The sequence below is a fragment of the Liolophura sinensis genome, chromosome 6 (assembly GCF_032854445.1).
Source record: "Liolophura sinensis isolate JHLJ2023 chromosome 6, CUHK_Ljap_v2, whole genome shotgun sequence".
Taxonomy (NCBI): domain Eukaryota; kingdom Metazoa; phylum Mollusca; class Polyplacophora; order Chitonida; family Chitonidae; genus Liolophura; species Liolophura sinensis.
In genome coordinates this window covers 7,916,733-7,937,450 of record NC_088300.1, presented here as the reverse complement: position 1 = coordinate 7,937,450, position 20,718 = coordinate 7,916,733, and the positions used below count along the sequence as shown (strand labels likewise).

At 37.1% G+C, this 20,718-nt stretch overlaps 1 protein-coding gene across 1 annotated transcript; it reads left to right on the top strand.

The window, feature by feature from the left end:
* The first annotated feature begins 79 nt into the window (after positions 1–79).
* On the top strand, positions 80–20,513 carry LOC135467708 (uncharacterized). The gene is made up of 11 exons (XM_064745524.1): positions 80–199; positions 7,202–7,312; positions 7,952–8,042; positions 9,997–10,119; positions 10,825–10,913; positions 11,229–11,554; positions 12,158–13,099; positions 13,534–13,618; positions 14,329–14,377; positions 15,613–15,713; positions 16,440–20,513. The coding sequence occupies exons 1-11, from the start codon at positions 164–166 to the stop codon at positions 16,548–16,550; spliced, it is 2,064 nt and encodes a 687-aa protein (XP_064601594.1). The 5' UTR covers positions 80–163; the 3' UTR covers positions 16,551–20,513.
* The last annotated feature ends 205 nt before the right edge of the window (positions 20,514–20,718 follow it).

Genomic DNA, 20,718 nt, shown 5'->3' with positions numbered 1-20,718 from the left:
CGGCCCATGCGCCGTGAGAAGTACCAGTATAGTTATCTCCCTTCGTAGAGTTCTTCTGTGTGAAAGAAACGTCGTCTGTTTTTGGTGGGAAAGCTGAAAAGTTCAATGCTGAACCGTCACTTTTATTTGATCCTTGAAAACGCCAAATGAGACAGCTGAAGCCATGGAGCGGGAATTGTTTTTAACAGATTATCTCAGAGTAAGATTTTGCCTCTATGTATTGCAGAGCTAACTTCGGACAACTGATCAATAGTTAATTCAAGAACGTTACGGGTAATCCGGCGATGCGGCATTTGTCAGAAAATGTGCATACTGTAAATCTTCAACCTTTTCAACCACTAAAGAACTTTGTTCAGTGGAATTTATGCATACAATTAATATGAAATAAACAAAGCCTAAGACCGAACATAGTGTGTAGGCCTACATATCCATTGTGCATCAATTAGGCAAATTAATATCTACATGTTATATACTATCTACTATACACATTAAAGACAATTATATACAGAAGCTAAAAGAGAAAAAACAAAAAATATTTTTGTAGATCTATTGTTGGGTGTGGTGCATTTCTCCGTTTGCGTTTTTTTTTTAAATTGAATGTGATGTAAGTAAAAAAAAAACAGAATTGCTAATGAAATATAAGCTAGGTTATTGAAAACACTTCGTAGTAAAAGTTAGTTACATACCATCAATGTTGTGAGTGTTGCTGCTTTTACCCCAGTACAGAAAGAGAATTGAAACCAGCAATGCTTATGAATAAAAAAGATTGAGTCAAGTATCTAGCAAGTGTGGAGAGATCCCTTTCCATTCGAAAAAAAACATCAGTGTGTCATGTGAAAAGTCCATTGAAGCTAGCATACATCATGAGCCGATCGCTGATTTGCGTATGATTGCTAGGATACCTCAAGGCTGAACTTTGTCGAGTACTGATATTAGACTTCAGGTACTTACGTCAACTAAGGCTAGAAGTCACAGACGCTGTGCAAAAGATTAATGCTCATTGTGCATCATAAGGCAGTGAAAATCAAAAGTGTTCAGCCCAGATAAATTTTAGAGTTTGGGGCAGTTGAAACTTTTTGGTTCTTTTCACATCATGCTTTCATAATGGCAGCCATCATGAAAACCGGAAGTTTGTTTACAGTGTGTCACGAATATGACAGGTACATGTAAGTGAAGTAAACTTACATTATACCTACAGGCCTCACCTCACTACGTGCGGTATTATGAAAATGACACCAAGATTGATTTGTTTGTGTCATTAAAGGTGAAACCTTCACAAAACTGTGCAAATTATTTCTCTAAGCCCCATAGTTCTGTAAGAATGTTTCAAAATATTAGCTGCAGAGGCAGTTGAAAAGGTTTAAGTATTAAGGTACATCTGTATTTGACTGCCTATTTTACACAGCTCAACAACCAACCCATCTAAGCACTCCTCAGAACACATAGAGTATCAGGCGTATCAGAAGCAATTTGAAAGTGGTACGGTCATGGGTTGACAAAAGGCGAGGGTCCTGTGGCCGTATTAGCTCTACATACCTCTACTTTCTCTCATTCCTTAGGAGATTGCTGGCTTCGAAGATCATTGCCCCATGTTAAAATCAATCCTGTCTGTCATAATGGCCATGGTGAGTGTAAACAATGTTGCCTGCTGTATGTGAAGAGTTCCCACCGAGGCTGCCTTAACGTAGTTCATTTTGAAGAATACATCCTCTGCAATATTTCACCAACACAGATGAGAACCACTGGCCACAAAAAGAGTCCACTTTTGTTGTGAGAAGTCACTAATTCATTTCTGCAAAACTGTAAACAGGGTCAAAAAGTCACGAGTCATTGTCAGCATATGGACCCGCGGTCACCATTACAGGTTGGTTTTTTAACATTTGGCAATGATCTTTGAGACGCGCAGGCTGCATAGGAATAAAGGTGAGGTCGCAAGAATGGTAGCGCGCATATTTGTGCAGGCCTGTAGTTTTGCAGGAGACACAAGATAAGTGCCTGAGGTGTATCAGGTTGGCAGAACTCTGGCACTACTCCAAGGAAATCTAATAGAGCATTGTATAGCTCCACCTCTTAGTATTAGCAAAGGTGTAGAAGTATGTAGAGCTAGGGATGCCTTGGCCCTGGAAGCTTTGGGATGCTGAATGGCTGGAGATGCCCTTAAATTGTTTAACAGAGTTTTCATTCTTCACATAGATCCATCATAGTTTTCTATACTCAACAGTCTACTGTGCATATGTGTGTGCATGGAATTTCATTTTGTTAGTCGCCATTAAATTGGTTTGACTTTACTTTTGATTTATTTTATTTTATTTTTTTTTTTATTTTTTTTTTTTCACTTTTTTTTCTTTTATTTTTTTCTTTACTAAATAAGAACATGCAAAATTTTAAACTTAATGACGCAGACTATGACATAAAACAGAATCCAGAACAAAAGCTCGGGCGGACAAAAGCCCCTTGGAGAAAAACCCTTGCAGACAAAAATCCCAGTAAACAAAAGCCCCGTCGTCTTAATTAACCCACAAAACCTACCCGACAGTCTAACAAACATGTCAAATATTTGTTGACGGGAATTCATCTAGTGTTTTAAATCTGAAAATTTGTCATCAAAGCGTATTACAGTCTGTCACTTGAGATCAACAGCTTTCCTCTTATAGGAGTTGTATATGTACGTTTTCAAAACAATATCGGCAAAGTGACTGTCTCTGATATCTCTAATAATATTATTGAATGTTTTCAGTCAAGCAAATATAAATTTATTTTACATAGTACCACTAAACTGAATTTGTTTGGCTGATATATTTGAGTATGGCATACAGGTTGTAGCTTACTACGATTAACAGTATCACCTTGCATCTGCCATAAAGTATGCATTTTGATTATTTTTTTATTTTATTTTTTGTGTTCACGATAACAGATGTATTTAAAAATGTTGATTATTTAGAAAATTTAAAGCAAATCATATTATAGTTTTCAAGAAAAATATTATTTTTGAATACTCTTAAACAGAATAAAAAATAATAATTTATTTTTATAGGCAGCTCTGTATTTTTTATATTTTATATGCCCTACATGTATGTATAGGATAAATAAAACAAATCATTGATCTTAACGTCAAATCGGAAGCATTCTATATTAATTGCGTAAATTAAAATTTATGTATTATTCCCCAAAATCCTGAAAAATAATATCCTGTGGGCTGCATGTTTTTGAACATCTACACGTGGAAAGATTTAAACAGACACTGCTACAAGTATTTGGAATCAACCATTTTCTTTAGAGATGTTAGGCTATAGCATGGGTTATGTTTCCAGGATAGGAACCATTGACATATATACATATAAGATTTTTGTTTTCAGAATAGGAAAAAGGCTGTAATACAGCAATTCTTTACCATGCTTGGTAATCCACAGATACTACCATAATTTCATAGGTGTCCAATTCATGTCAGACAAACCAGACGGTAGCACGCTTGTGTCATCTACTGTGGTCAGTATGTGAGCGAAAGTTGGTCATCGTATCACCCTGTCACAGTGCTGAACACGCTTTTCTATGATAATACAACTCCAGTAGCCTATCTTTCAAAATATTTGTTTTAAAACTGTTTTACTTATATGATTTTCAGGGTGCTAATTAAAAGGTGTATACATTGGGGTAATTATAGAATAAGTCATACTCTGGCTTTTGAAAAAGCACACATTGCGTAGGCCTAATGAATGGATTCGCCGATACTTTGCCGGGCTTGTCAATACATAAACCCGGTAGGTTTTACCAAAATGACGTCACCCAACCAGGACTACCCGGTCGACAAGGTAGGCATAAGGTTCAACTTTAATGGTTTGTATTAAAAGGAACTAATTCACATAACATTTTTAAATGCAGTTTACAGACTAACATAGCATAAGTATTGTGTCTAGGAAGCATTTAGTGTGAAAATAAATTGTTGGGGATCTCTTTTGTTGGCCCAAATTAACACACCAAACATGTCTTTCGTTTCCCAATGGGCACCTTAGCGCATTTTTTGGAAATTCTTGACATCTCTGATTTAGTGACATAAGTGAAAGGTTAGCATTGTTAAACCTTTCATGCAATGGTGTTTTTATTTGAAGTGATTTATTAAGAAGGGTTAAAAATATATCTTCCGCATTGTTGTCGCGATTTTGTGCGCATCAGATTCAATTTGTGCACATAAACATGAGTTTGTACACATTACATTTACTAGAAGTAGCACGTCTACACCCTACACACATTTTTGAAAATTTCTAAAGTGTCCGATTTATGTTGGTTACATTTCTTGAGCGGTTTAATGATATAAATATTATATTTAAAAACAAACAAAGGTAGAATGCCCTTCAATACTACATGACGGTTGATTTACATAATACTTTAAACATGTGAGAAATACAAAGTTATTAAAATACATACATAAAATTTTATACAAATATTAAGGCACACATACTTTGAGTAAAAAAACTTCAACATTCTGTGAACAACAAAGATGCAGTAAGGTCATATTTGTGCGTCTAATTTTTATGGGACCCAGATTCTCAATTTTTTTCAAATGATGATTGAAAATTTAGAAAATTGTCCATTTGAAATACATGGGCCTTTTTCAAAAATATTTAAAATTGGTCAATTTTTGAGTGCCATAAAACCAAATTTCCACACTACTAACAATGTACTGTTTATGAGAATCAGTTTATGAGATCAGGCAAATACTTAACTGACCATGCATATGTGGTAATTTAGGACCCCATATGTGGTTTTGTACCAAGTTCAATATTTGTTCACACTACTGTACATTCCTATATTTCTCAAAAAGCACTGCTGGTCGACTGGCCAAACTTCTCACAGGTACGCTAAATGCAGGATCATGAACTCAGGTACTAAAATTAACCCTGTCCCATTGAGAGGCCCAGAGCCCTATGTTTCTTGAAACCTGTTCAGTCACAGCACCAGTGTGATGGTTGAAGGATTTATCCTGTGGGTCGCACGAGCATTTGAGCTTTAATAGTTCTCCACAGCTGGAGCCTAGTGCTCTACCAAGGGCTAAAGGGAAATTCCCACTTTTTACCACTAGAATAAGCATTGGGAGATTGGAGAGCTGGTCCTGTTACACTTCAATAGTAACAACTCATGGCCTATACACTCATATCAAAATTCAGGTTGAAGGTCAGCTGTTCTAATGAAGACAGTACAGGCTTTGATTGTGACTGCTAGACTTTGAAGATATTGTGATAAATGAAAATAGTGTGAATCATAAAACATCATCCAGCCTATGATGACATCAGATAACCAGAAACACTGTAAGATACACGACTGGAACTGTTGAACCACTTGTCTTGACTCGATATCAGTAGCTACATATTGCCCATATACAGTATCAGGTGAGTCTACTGTAGGGATCTTGCAAACTCAGCCGTCAAAAGTTCAATCCACTTTGTCAGTACATTCAGGCACTCTAATTTGTTATGTTTTGTGGGGTTTTCTTTGTTGTTGTTGAGCTAAATGACCTAAAATTTCATCCACAACAGTGCATTTTTAGAGGTCAATAAATGTTAAATACTATTTTTGGTGCTGAAACTTATAATTTTCCATTAGAATATCATCCCATGTTCCAAGCAAACCTCAAAACACCTTTCTAAAACCAATAGAACAGAATCAGGAAAATTGGGCAAGTTAATCATGGACAAAATTTATGGTCATTTAAGGTATGTCAGACTCAGTATCTGTGAAACGTAACCTTTTTTTTATTGATTGTTACACTGAAATTTTCAAATACATGTCACCTACAGTTGAATTAAAATTAATGATCATCTTTCAAGTATAGTCTGATGGGAGTGTGTTGTGTTCTACTTTCAAGGTACATGAAGCAAAACCAGACATCTAATAAACACCTAATGCCCATACACCTTCACCGGATTCATAGAGATGAGGGTGACACTCGTGTACATGCAATGGATCTTGTACTATTCCACCCAGATAGGTTTTCCCCACTGTAAGGGTACCACTATCGGAGAGTAAAGATGAAAAACAACTGGCTTGTTTAACTCAGATCAGCGATAGGCCTTACACAAGATCAAAGAAAGAAAGACGGTGTGAATAAGTTCAGTACATACATTTTACAAAACAGACAAATAATACAACTATACAAAACAATACAAATAATCACAAATATATATATATATATATATATAGTATCTTACCATTCCAAATCCGGATGGAATATTCTGCCTTCCAAAGGTAAATTATTCCACGTGAATATAGAATCCACAGTTAAGATGAATTCCTTAATCTACGGATTAAAATCCGTAGAGTGGTTTTCAACTGCCTCTGAACGTCTCCAAAAAAATAGGAAGTGGCAAAATAGCAAGTAGGTCAGGCACTGACAAATAAAAAAATAAAGAAATATAATACAATGTTTAAAGACAGAGTTGGTAACACCAGTTTAGTACCTAAGCAATGGCAATATGACCATGTCAAAGCTATAAAAGCATGGAGTCATGTTGTGCAGGACTTACATGATACCACTCTTAAATCCCAGCCTGTATATATGTTGTTTTTTTTGGAACATGTTAAATAGACTGAACCTTTAGAACCGTGATATTGTCATGATTGTACCATGTCAACCTGTGGGTGTCATTCACCCATGGCTACCATGGTAATGGTCAAGCTGAAGTATTTAATTATACACTTCAAGAAAACAGAGAAAAGATGGAGTGACAAATGTTAAATACATTTGTGGTGAATATATTATAAAGGGGGATGTGTACAGATTAGGTGATGAGTAAACAGAACTCATCTATTCAGAATGACAGAAACCTGTGTATCACTGGTACACATGTAAACTTACACTTGAAATTGTAAATCAAACAGTTTGAAACATGCAAAAATGTTTTCATCAGTTGATTGATTTGTCTGAACGTGTTTTTGTTCTGACTATAATATCCCATCTTTAACTGAACCGCAGTCTGCCATATGGGCAATAGGCTTACCTGCAAAAGCGGGGCACTGCAACAGATTTTTGGTTTTTAAAATATTTGCTATTTTCAAATGTAAATCAGGCATGAGAACATTGTTTTAATCAGCTGTTAAACTTCCCTGATTCATTTGCATGTACCTTTTTCTTATTTTTGAATATTTTGCATGGATTATGGAAGTAAATATATTATAAAACTTGCTGACTTGCATTTGCTATTGGCAGGTTAACCATTATAAAGTGCTGCAACTAGAAGTCCATCCACTCAACCTGTCACCAGTCCAGAGCAGGCCGCAGCAGAAAAATGTCATATGGTTTGCCGATCGACATTTGCAGGTTATTTTCTCTCAGTAACAGTAATTTTTTTCTAATGATGAATTTGGCTGTTGGTGATGTGGCATATGTGTTAATTCATATGTCTTTCTCTCCGGCTGTATGTGGGAAGGTCTGCCAGCAACCAGCGGATGGCTGTGGGTTTCCCCTGGGCTGTGCCCGGTTTCCTCCCACCATAATGCTGGCCGCCATTGTACTGAAGAAGTGAAAAATTCTTGAGTACAGTGTAAAACACCAATCAAATAAATAAATAAATTCATAGGTCTTAAAGCATTTGCAGATTTTTCATATTATAGATGAATAAAGATTCTTTTCTATTGTTGATAAGCATGGCATTATGTAGCTCTTAGATCATATGTTGTATAATGTTGGCGTTCTATATTTAAAGTCTTGAGGAATTTAACCACTTGGGGTTCCACTTTTGTCAACCTGTAAACTGGACAGTTACTTTTTTTTTGTTCAGTTGATGTTTTCATTTTCTGACCAGTCTAACTAGTGGACTATCCCATTTTCCTCAAAAAACTTGTTTTTTGGCGAAAGCTTCAGAACAAATGTGTTATTTAATTACATTCAACAGGAAAACAGATGTATATGTACTATATCAAAGGCTATAATATATCTTAGTATACTTCTGTTTTACAGGAAATTGTACAACTGGTTAAAGATATTGCCATAAAGCGATCAAGCCTGGCAGCCAAAGAAGCAATGAACACCACTTCACAGTTGCTGACAGGTATGACATGTATGTCAGATGTATGAGCGTTCCTAGGCAACTCAGATAAATATACATGTAAATCCAAAGCTAAGAATGACCAAGGCACAAAAACACTGAAATCTGTTGCAGGACAGCGTCTGCATAGTTTAAATAAGTGGACATTGTACTTTGACTTAGTTACATACATGTAAATCGAGAAATTTGTACTTTTTCAACACTTATGAAATTCAGTTTGTGCATAAAATAGGTATATTGAAAATGCTAAGAATGACCAGGGCACAAAAATACTGAAAACGGTTGTAGAGCAGCATCCAAATATATGTACCAGTATCTCCTGAAGAAAAGAGTTGGTGGTGGTGTCCAGTTATGCTTCTTTTTTTTTTTTATTTTTTTTTTTATTTTAGCTCTTGTATAATAGGCTGTGATACATGGATTGAAGGTTAAGCTTTTTGTTTTAGCCCATGTGCATGTATAATGGGCTCTCATTCACTAATTGAAGGTTAAGCTTTTTTATCTAGCTCTCTAGTCTAAGGTATGGTGTGTAAATGCACATACTTGGATGGAAGGTTAAGGTTTGTTTTTTTAGCTCTTGTATATTTGGCTATCACAAATGGATTGAAGGTTAGGCTTTTTTTTTTGCTCCCTACTTTAAGGTAGGGTGTGTAAATGCATATTTTCAGATGGCAGGTTAAGTTTTTTTTTTGAGCTCCTGTATAATGGCAGTTATACATAGATTTCCAACATATAGCGATAGAAAGGTATGTTTTGTTTGTGTTTTTATTTATTTGTATTTCTTTTTCTCTGTGTACATCTACACAGGTCCTTCTGATGGAAGGTTTAATTGGTTTTTAGTTTTATAGGCTTTGTGAATGTTTTTTATTGATTTTAATTGATAGACTTTCAGTTCCAAAATTTAACAGTTATATGAACTTCAATTTGTTTTCTGTAGTAAACATGTTCTCTAGAAATTAAGCCTCCATGCTCGGCAACAGTTTTGTTTATAAAGGGCTTCTGTGACTTAATTGCTTATGAGATTTATGAACTTTGCCAGATTTACCATATTTGTAATCAGAAAAGATTCATGTAGGGTTACCGTTATTATGCACATGCCTACCTACTTGTAGGAGAATAAGAAGGATATTGGATTACTCTGGCGATTTTACAACTTTCCTGTGTTTTGGACACACATTCAGATTGACTTCATTCTGTTCTCCTGTTAACATGGATTTCTGCAAGTTTTTTTGTAGGGCTACAGTTTCTTATGCAATCACTTATCTCTCTGGCTACTTTACCAGATTTGTAGAGTGTAAGAATTTACCTTGGTGTATACCAATACATCTGGTATACACAGTATCTCTAAAAGGCTTTCCACATCTGTGCTAGTACTAGGAGCCTATGACATGGACTGATGCATGTTCCTTCCCATACTATGATGGAATGTTTAAACCATCTACGCAGGCAGCGACTGTTGTCAGCTGAGTATTTGTTCAGCCAATCAGAGGGCTACAGTGGCCACCCTTAGTACACAGATAGCCAGTCATGTGAAGTGATTTGCATGTGAAAGACAACTCCAGCGAGTTGGTTCTCGAACACCACACAATGAAGTTTTTTTACTACCATAGCTCAGCATTTGCTCAGCTATTCACGGTGCTGGAATTGTTCAAGGGTTGCCGCGTGCAGTTCACATTTTGCATAGCAAAGACCAATGCCTCAGTTTTGTGCACAAATTCCCCACAATGACGTCTTTACCACAACAACACTTTGCAACTTTTATGTTTATTCTGATTCCATTGTCCAGTTGACTGCTGTAGTAGGCAAGCTGCTGGGATTCTCTGAATGCCTTGTTTTACAACTGGCCCCTGGATTCCAGCTCTTGTACAATAGTCATATATTTATGAAGTATTCTTGAGAAGCTAGAGCATTTGTAATAACTCTACCATGTGACAAACATGAATTGTTTCATTAACATCAGGCCAAACAGTGAGACTGGGGTATGCGTTTAGGGAGAAGAAAGAACACCAAAGCTGCCTGATACTTCGAGACAATCTACCATACAGTGATGAGTTCAGTGAGGGAAAGAAAGCTCCCATGAGTGGTAATAATGCAGAAATTAGAAATGATTTATAACATACATTTGCTGTTATTTATCATTTGGCATGTTGGTATGCTGCATTTATTTTTGTTGTTTTGATTTAAACATGCTAGTCAAAATTAAATTTACCTATTATTTTGGTAATGAATTAGCAAATCTTTTGTGCATGTTAAGAAGGTTATTGTATAGCTTGCTTTTAGCAGTACTGTTAGACAGGGTTTGTAATGGGCTTTAAGACCATTTTAAATCTGGTACATGTAATTGTCTCATTCAGTCCACATAGATGGGTACTGATGCGGCTTCAGGCGGGTGGACATGAATATTATCTATGTATACTAGTATGGAGACATCAGTGTAGGGTTATGTTGTCACATCTTTCTGACACTCTCTATGGTTCATACAGTTAAATGATTTATTTAATTTTTGTATATTACCAGTACATAGAGTTTAAATAACTGCAGATACAACCCAAATGTTTACATTGTAATTTGGCTTAGTTACATGGACCCAGACATTTTACTTTTTCAGTACATTTGAAAGATTGTGCATTAAATAGATATGCTGAAAAGAACTAGAGCTGCAACATTCTTTAGAAATGCGGCATGCAGCCAGCAGTAAAACTGAGTACAAGTATGGCTATACATGTAACTGTTAATAGACATATTAGCCAGACATTGAAGCTAATGCACCAGGTCTCGTGTGTTTCAGGGAGATACCGCAATTATCAGGTCCACAGGGAAAAAATGGTTATCTATGTGCTTCCCTTAGAGAAAGGAAGACCGTCAGGAGTACAGAAGGTACATCTTTATCAACTGTTGTTTTCTATTTTCATGCATGTGGTTTAATCTAATCAGATATATATGTATATGTATTTTAAAGAAATAGATTCATAAGATGAAGGATTTGATTATTACATGTATATGTATATTGCTTTCACATTTGAAGAAAACAGCACACATGTATATTGATGATTGATTCACTCACCTTAGTAGAGCAGCATCATTGATTTAAGGACAGATTTTGATGTCTTCTTCTCATGGCCTGTAACACTGAGCAGTACCCCTTGTGATCCAGTTATCATACTGTGTACATACGTTGTTATACCAACACAGATCCTTTCTGCCTTGAATGATGAGAAGAAAATGCAGGTTGAGATCAGTGATTACTTTGTGCGTTCTCCTCGATCCAAAGATCCATTGTCACCAATTAAAGTGCCACTGACTGAGGACAATACCACAGAAACAGGTGTCAAATCTTTGGTGCCTGCTGACAGTACCTCTCTAGAGCCTGACGCCTCTTTAGCTCAAAGATCTCAATCAACTGAGGATCTGATCCTCATTGAGGACTCTGACTCTGTGGACTGGGTGGTTGGCCAGGACAGGAAGGAATCAAACCATACAGCAGTGAAGGAGGACAAACAGATGACCATTAAACATACGTGAGTCTGCAACAGCTGCTGTATTGGCTAGAAGTCAGGTTATAAATTAGCTGTTACACTCATGATGAACCTATAGGCATGGTAGGTATAAATTTAAGGCAGAAGTCAAGCTACTTGTAGAAACCCTTGCTACAGCGTCAATCTTTTTTGCAAGTAACAGAGATGTTCTTTATGCACGTCAGTTCATTTGCGGAAAGTTAAAATCATCATTTGTAGACTATATATGTGTTTGGACTATAAATTTGTTTACCTTCTTGGACTATACATGTAACTCATGTCTTGAACTGTAAACGTATTTACAGTCTTGGACTGTAAACATGTTTACAGTCTTGAACTGTAAACGTGTTTACAATCTTGAACTATAAATGTATTTACAGGCTTGGACTGTAAATCTCTTAACAGTCTTGGACTATTAATGTATTTACAGTCTTGGACTATAAATGTATTTACAGTCTTGGACTATGAATATCTTAACAGTCTTGGACTATAAATGTATTTACAGTCTTGGACTATAAATCTCTTAACAGTCTTGGACTATAAATGTATTTATCAGAATGAAGTATGGATTTCAGTTATCTATCTTTACCTTTCATTGGTGTGCAGCCTTCAGAAATGTACCAACAAGTTGTCCAAGCAGTACAAAAGGAAGGCAAAACTGACCCAGAAACCAGCTGAATGTGTCCAGCCTGTGGGTGACCTCCCTGATATTCAGTCATATGCTGATAATAACAAGGAGTGGCTCTCAGTCAAAGACAGTAGTGAGACCAATCAAGTTACTGGAGACTCGGAGTTTCAAACAAAGCCTTATGGTGTGATGGAAGCGTTTGCTGCTGTAGCACAGAAGAAGCAGCTCAGCAAAAATCTAAAGACAGGAAGGGCGATGATAGGGTCAGACAGTGAGAGTGATGTGAGTCATAGACTGCCACTGAGGATGACCAAGAAGAGTAACAAGCTGAAAACAAAAACAATAAAGAATCACACTGATAACATTGAACATTTTGAAAATGATAATGACAATGAAATTCTTGTTTGTGAAAGCGGCACCTCCACATCGCCAATGTTGAAGAAGAATGTTAAAAAAACATCACTTTTCTCTCAGGAAAGCGACAATGATAACAATGAGGAGAAGAAGAGAAAGTTGTCAGGTTCTTGTGAAAATCGTCAGGATCTGAGGAAATCCATAAAGCTCAGCAGGCTAGCTAAGGGCATGTGTTCTAAGGAGTGTGAGTCAGAACCCATGTCTCCATCCATGAAACATTGCAGTGTCCCACTGACGAAGCTGTCTGAAACATCACAGAGAGACAGTAACACCACCAGCACCACTATAATAAGGAAGGGAAAATGTGCCCGACCATCTAACAAGAGAATCTCCAAGAGAATTTCAGAAGTATTTCAGCAGTGTGAGAAGATAGCCGAGTTGATTGACCTGGACTCTGATGCTGAAGTAGAACTTGAGGGCATCCTGCAGGAGTCAAAGTCCCACACTCAGCTGATGAAGGATGAGGATCATATAGAGGCTATGTGGAAAGTTGTCAGATCTGTCAAGTAAGGGTTACTGTACATTAGATTTCTGAATCTGTATCAAAGGCGAAGTTACCAGTTACAAGTCCATTGAAACCTTTGGCTGTCGTAGATCACCTTTCCTTATCATTGGTTGTGGAACAGAAGATTTGGTCAGCCCAGTTCTCCCTGTGTAAATATACCTAATTGCTGTTAGCTATGGTGTTTGAAGCAATTTAATTTGACTGTGGTTTGAAACTCATGTAAAACAAATTAATAATAAATACCTGTAGTTTGAATTTAAATGAATAACTAGAATAATACCATCAAGTGCCAATACATGTATATCAACATTTAGCTAAACATAACATTTCAGTAACATAAAACTATCGAGGTTTGTTAAATGCAGAAGTGAGGGATATGGCAGTTATATGGTGATTTATAAATGATTTTTTATAATTGCTTTTTCTTCTGTTCAGGGAGTTGAGTAATCTCAGTGCTGAGGAATTAATATTTCTAGTTCACCAGAATGAAGACTACTTGCGAAATATCTTTCAGGGGAAGGTTTGTAAAATTAGTTTGACAGTATTGTAAATCTGAAGATAAGGTTCCATTTTTCCAGTCCTGAATTGAGATATAGTCTTCCTAGTGAGTTTTGCGTGTGCTGCGTGTGATTACAGTTGCTTATCTTTCAGCCTGTCAAAAACCACATCAGTGTGGAAATTATTTATCTTTCAAGTTGAAAATAATTATTTTCCATGTTTTCTTGTGACAGATTTTAACCAATTTGATCCAGTTGCAGTAGCCATTTTCAAGCCTAGCTTTGTCTTAACCCCAGATACATGTATATACATGTACAGACAAGTACCATAACCCTTTCCAAACTGTTATGCACCCAAACTGATCAAGCTGTATTAAATCTAACAGGTAAATTGAGACAAAACACATGCTGGTTTGCCAGTAAAAAGTCACATTGGTGGAAGACAAGTGGTCTTATGTAAGGGTTGAATAAAACTGCTACACAAGCATTGTAGCTTGATTGGTCTTGCAAATAGTGTGAGCAGGGAAACCTCATCTAGTGTGTGCTAGCAATTGAAAGATTAATTTCTAATACCCACAACTGTACCCCAAGTAGAAAATGGATTCAGGCACATTCAAATAATGTAATTCTGCCAGATACAAATTCTGAATGTCAGGTAGGCATAGTCTTCTAGAATTTTTGGGGTGAATCTCATGCTTGCCTGCCTCTATTCTGTCATATTTACTGTTTGTAGATATTTTGTCAACGGCACCAGGACTACAAAGCTGGGGGGAGCACCAGAAGTAAGTACTTATAGGTTTTAGGTTAAAATGAAACCAAGGTTTAGTCAAGTGATGCTTATCTGGCTTCTCAGATCTTGCACCTGCAAATAAGTGATATTCAAGTAACGTGGAAATCTGACAAGAGTCATTGCATTGTGGAAAGACCTTTTGAATTTTTAAGAAAGACCTTTGGTAGTCTAAAGTACTTCACCTAAAGTTTAGCATTTTTCTAGTGACACATTTTGTTTGATTCTGATTGATTCATCCATATTTAATATAATGACACTCAATGAGTTTTATGGGAAATTCGACTAATTTCTTATAATAAAATCTAATTGTTGGCATCTACAAGCCAAGTGTAATTTTAAAACCTTTACATGTATGTGCTTCTGAAAGTGGCAGTGCATTTATGCATACCAAGATGTTGGTGAAATACAGTGAAATACATTAATGGAAACCTCAAAGCAAATTCAGTGTAAAGTGATAATCTTTCCTGCAATCTGCTACTTCAATTCCCCCAAAGTTCTGTGGCTCTAGGGAGATATCGACAGAACTTGAATACTGTTAATTGAAAGGCAGTGGGTTTTATCCTTTGTATTTGTACATTATTATTTGCTGCTGATTGATGTGCCAGGGCAATTGAGGGTGGACTAAGAGTATATAATGCATCTTCATAGTTGTATGAAAGAGGGAGTTTGATGGGCATCCATTTGAATGTCTCTCCCACAGGAAATATGTTTTTGTGCAAAAAATGCTTAGAGTGCAAGCAAGGAAATCCAAATAAAAAGTTTGCAGGCTTTGTGGTAGAAGCTTTCAAGATGTGCCCTGATCTTCAGTTCAACCCCCAAATAATTTTTTTCTTATTTTTGTGGAAGGCTAAAATTAAAATTTCAAAAAGTTTCCAAAATTTATCTGATGTTTGTATTTGTGAAAATTGAGAAAATATCAGAGCTGTTTTTCAAAATGCACAATTTTTGACACACAAGAGCAGAAAATGGGTAAAATGTTTGGAGGGACCTCATGTGTGACAAAATTCGTCATTAATTTATTTGCAGATTAATTTTAAGCAATGTTTGCCCCACTTCCAATGAGAACATTAATAGATCAACCTACTTTTGAACACTTTTATGAAGTATATTACTCTGTGCCACAGCCAAACTTGTGGGAGCTGTAATCTAGCGTAGGACCTCATTCACTTAGTCAACAGTTAGTTGTAATACTGTTAATTACTTGTATGCTGTTTACTCTTTTTACAGAAAGGTTGATGTACCAGGTTTACTTTGGGGCCTTTACAGATGAGCAGGGAGACTTGGTTATGGACTCTTTGTTGTCAATCTTTTGCAAAAAACACAAAAAGGTAAATGGGACAAAATCAAATAGGTTTTATGACATGTCATCATATTTAGTATGAATTTTTTAACCTATACTGAGGGTGGGTTTCCAAAATTATACAAGCTAAATGATTAATGTGGCTCACAAACAATGTACAGCTTCAATGTTTAGTATGGGTAACTTTGGTGTAATAGTGCTATTCCTCTCTTCTTATCATCCTTCACTTCTTGATGGAGTTTGAAAGTTTTAAAATTTGCCTATATTGTACTATTCTAAGTACAATTCTAGCATTGATTACATGATGATCACAGGTTTCATTGTTTTAAACTGACCTGTGAGACCTCCGTGACTGAGGGGGTTAGCATGCCATCGCAACACAATGTCCCAGGATCCTCCCACCAATGTGGTCTCTGTGAGTTCAAGTCCAGCTCATGCTGTCTTCCTTTGGGGTCATATTTGGGAAGGCCTTCTAGCAACATGCCGATGGTCATGGGTTTCCGCCGGGCTTTGCCCAGTTTCCTACACCATAATGCTGGCCACCATTGTGTAAGTGAAATATTCTTGAGTATGGCATAAAAGATCAATCAAATAAATAAATTTAAATTGACCTGGGTTAAATGCAGATTGTTTAAAACTCTTTGACAAACTCTCCTTTCACCATAATTCTGGCCTCCATCTTGTCCTGCTCATAGATGAGGGAATCTCCAGTAATGTTTAAAGCAAATAAATGTTCTTTTTTGCCTCCTGGCAGTATTTGGACTACTTGATGAAGGTGCTGTTGCCTGAGATGTTTGTGAAGATCTACATGGATGTGAGACAGGTGAACCATGAAGAGGCCAGGGCAATGATTCAGGCTTCCTGAAGGCGAATTTAGGTCATGTTTCAGACTTGCTGAAAGGGAATAAAGCCCATGAATCAGGCATACCATATGTGCATTTAGGCCATGGTTCAGGCATGCTAAAGGGGAATTTAGGCCATGATTCAGACTTTCTGAAGGGGAATCAAGGCCATGGTTCAGACTTGTTGAAGAGGAATTTAGGCCATGGTTCAGGCTTGCTGAAGGGGAATTTAGGCCATGTTTCAGACTTTCTGAAGGGGAATCAAGGCCATGGTTCAGGCTTGTTGAACGGGAATTTAGGCCATGGTTCAGACTTTCTGAAGGGGAATGTAGACCATGATTCAGGCTTGCTGAAGGGGAATCAAGGCCATGATTCAGGCTTGCTGAAGAGGAATTTAGGCCATGGTTCAAGCTTGCTGAAGAGGAATTTAGGCCATGTTTCAGACTTTCTGAAGGGGAATTAAGGCCATGGTTCAGGCTTGTTGAACGGGAATTTAGGCCATGATTCAGACTTTCTGAAGGGGAATCAAGGCCATGATTCAGGCTTGCTGAAGAGGAATTTAGGCCATGGTTCAGACTTGCTGAAGGGGAATTTAGGCCATGTTTCAGACTTTCTGAAGGGGAATCAAGGCCATGGTTCAGGCTTGTTGAACGGGAATTTAGGCCATGGTTCAGACTTTCTGAAGGGGAATGTAGACCATGATTCAGGCTTGCTGAAGGGGAATTTAGGCCATGATTCAGGCTTGCTGAAGGGGAATTTAGCTCATGATTCAGGCTTACATGAACTTTCTGAAGAGGAATTAAGGCATGTTTCATACTTGCTCAAGGGGAATCAAGGCCATGAATCAGACTTGCTCAAAGGGAATTTAGGCCATGATTCAGGCTTGCTGAAGGGGATTCAAGGCCATGGTTCAGACTTGCTGAAATGGAATTTAGCTTGTGATTCGGGCTTACATGTACTTGCTGAAGGGGAATTTAGGTCATGTGTCAGGTTTGCTGTGGGGCATTTAGGCCATCATTCTGGCTTATTGAGGGGAATTAAGGCCATGTTTCAGGCTTTGTTTTGAGGCAACCCAGAAATTCGCACAATACAATGTTTGCGCGCGGATCACACATGTAAATAATGTGACATATTGAAAGCTAATCATGAGTCCACTTAAACCATGTATTATAAAGTATTTGTTATTCCCAACGATCTGCACGGCAGAGCTGAAGTTCAATGTTAGGCTGCATAATTCCAACACAATACCATGTGTGAAATTTGAAGTTCACTGAAAATCTGCCGTCATCTAGATACCCAGCCCAAAAAAAAAACAGTCATGTTTCTAAATACAGCAACTTCAGTGAATGGGTGGTCGATGGGAAACCCAGGCTAAAACTGAACATTCAAATTGCCCACTCTTAAGTCAGATACAGGTTATTAGAGATCTGGAAGTCTTTAATTACATGTAAATGTACATGTAGAAAGTGTTTAAGAAAGCAGCACAATTCTCCTGTCAGCAAAATTTCTGTTTAAGAAAACAAGCCAAGAGCTATAGCTTGCTTTACAAGAATTTCATGAGGAATTTAGACCATGATTCAGGCTTTGCTGAGAGGAAGAAGGTCATGATTCAGGCTTATCTAAATTAAGACTATGATTCAGGCTTGCTAAAGGGAAATTTAAACCATGATTTAAGCTCACTGACAGGATCAGGTTCATGATTCAGGCTTTAATACTGAAGGGGAATTTAGGCCATGATTTAGGCTAACTGAAGGGGAATTTAGGCCATGATCAGGCTTATTGAAGGGGAATTTAGGCCGTAATTCAGGCTCACTGAAGGGAATTTATGCCATGATTCAGGCTTGCTGAGGGGAATCAAGACATGATTCAGGCTTTAATACTGAGGGAAATCAAAGCCATAATCCAGTCTTGCTGAGAGGATCAAGGTCATGATTCACGCTTGCTGAGGGAATTCAGGCCATTGCCCAGTTTGTTGAGGGGATCATGACCATCATGACCATGAATTAGGTTTTCTAAAGGAGATTTCAGGCTTACTGTTAAGAATGAAGGCCATGATCTAGACTTGTTGAGCAGATGACGACCAAGATTTCCTAAAGGCAAATTTAGGCTGTGATTCAGACTTGGTGTCGTACAAAATTTTGGCATGGTGTGGTAAATATTTTTGGATCTTTTGTAATAGTGTGAGCTTGAATGATATAAGTTAACACTGATTCTCAGTTTGTTTCTCCCAGGACAACATGTCATCAGTTGTTACACCCCAAAGTTTTGTATACATAACATTTTCAATTTCTTTTCCATTAATTTCATTGCAGAGTTTCCTCTCCAATTTAGCTATACACTTCCATGAACCAACTCTCATGCATCATATCAACGTTGATTGCAATGTCATTATCATTGCATCACTGCAGTATTCTTTTGCTTTTGTTTTCGAGTGCTGTCTCTACACAATTTTTGGACTGACGTTAACACTGTTGTTTCATCCACAAACAGATCAATAATACATTTCTTAGCTTGTAGTTGGAGATCAATTAATGAAGATAAGGAACAGTAGAGGGGCAAGTATACAGCCCTAGCGGACTCTGCATGTTATTTCATGTAGTTAAGATTATATTCTTCCTGGACAGGCTTTTTATTTTCTGTGTGATAGATAACTTTGAAACCATGAAATTACTTTGTTACTGCATTGATAGCAAGTCAGTTTCTGTAACAACGGTTGGTGGTTAACAAGGTCATATGGTTTTTTAAGACTTGAGCAGAGGACACCATGATTCAAGCTGACGAAGGTGTATTTAGGACATAATTGGGGAGTTTTCGAGTTTGAACCCTTTTATTGATGAAGGTAGAAAAAACCAAGCTGTATCTTGTGACCTGTCAAAATGTCAGGCAACTATTTTTGATCCCATTCACTTAAACATGGTTGTCTGAAAAAAGTGTCACAAATTAGAGCAGATGATGGAGAAACTTGATGGAGAAAATTGAGAATCTGAACATTTGTGAACTTAAAAAGTTCCTAAAGGACAGAACTGACATTTGTTCCTCTGGAAAAGGATGAGAGATGTGATCAGTTAATCAATGTCAAGAAAGGTTGCCTAACATTTTTCACAAGTGCCATGACACAGTAGGACTGTTTTTATCTTTGACAAAAGAATTCCAACTTCAAACTCGCCTATTCCAGCTTACATGTAGTGTCAATAATCAAGTGTTGTTGATGCAGCTATGCTGTGTCTTTGGTCTGCCATGGCCCGTTCAGTTGGCACTCCAGGCTGGCTCACAACAGGCACAGTGAACATGTGGTTGTCTTAAAAGTATGTGTTATGTTTTAATGTACCAGTTTAAATGACAACTGACATCACGTAGTAAATGTAAGTTGAGTGGGTGAGTGTCTGGACCTGTTTCTGTGATTCAAACATGGTACTGTAAATATTACCCCACTGGTATGACTTATGCCTTGTAAGGTTTTATTACATAAATATTTGACAAATCATTGTTAGCTTTAGCATTATTGACAGTGCCTTTACTTTTAGTACCACAGGGTATTTTCTTCATTTTGTTTCCTATACACAATTAAATGATTGTTAAGGTTATGTACTACTCCGTTCCATCCATTGTTCTTTTTGTCAGTATATCAACTTTGTGAAAAACATTTGAGGAGAAACGAGAATATAGACATTTATGAAAAATTACATAAACATGTAAACATGCATGCTTTTGAAATACTTGTAATTCAAGCTGATTTACATAGTGTATTTTGTTCGTTTGTTTTGGTAATTTGTTAGAAACAAAGATTTTTTTTCTACCACCAGTTCTGTTGTGGTTGGTACATTCACCAGTTAGGTCTTTGTTTTACATTTATCGAAAACGTGAGAATAAATATCAAGATCTCCATCAGAGGATTATTCACTTGTGTTGCTGTAAGTACGATGCCTTACTGTAAGTAATCATGACTACTAGTACATAATCAAACTTCAGCGCTTGGCACTGCACAGTTACTTCAAGTTCTGAGCACAAAGATCCCAGAAAAGTTAACCACGCACTTCTAACTGCACTGCGCAGCAGCCAGTTGTGAAACTGACACACAGTATTCAGGAACTTCACCATATCAAGGTTCATGACTGTACATTGTGGCTATTGATTGCAGTACAGACATGAAACTGCCACACAGTACTGAAGAGTTTCAGCACAGCAAGGTTC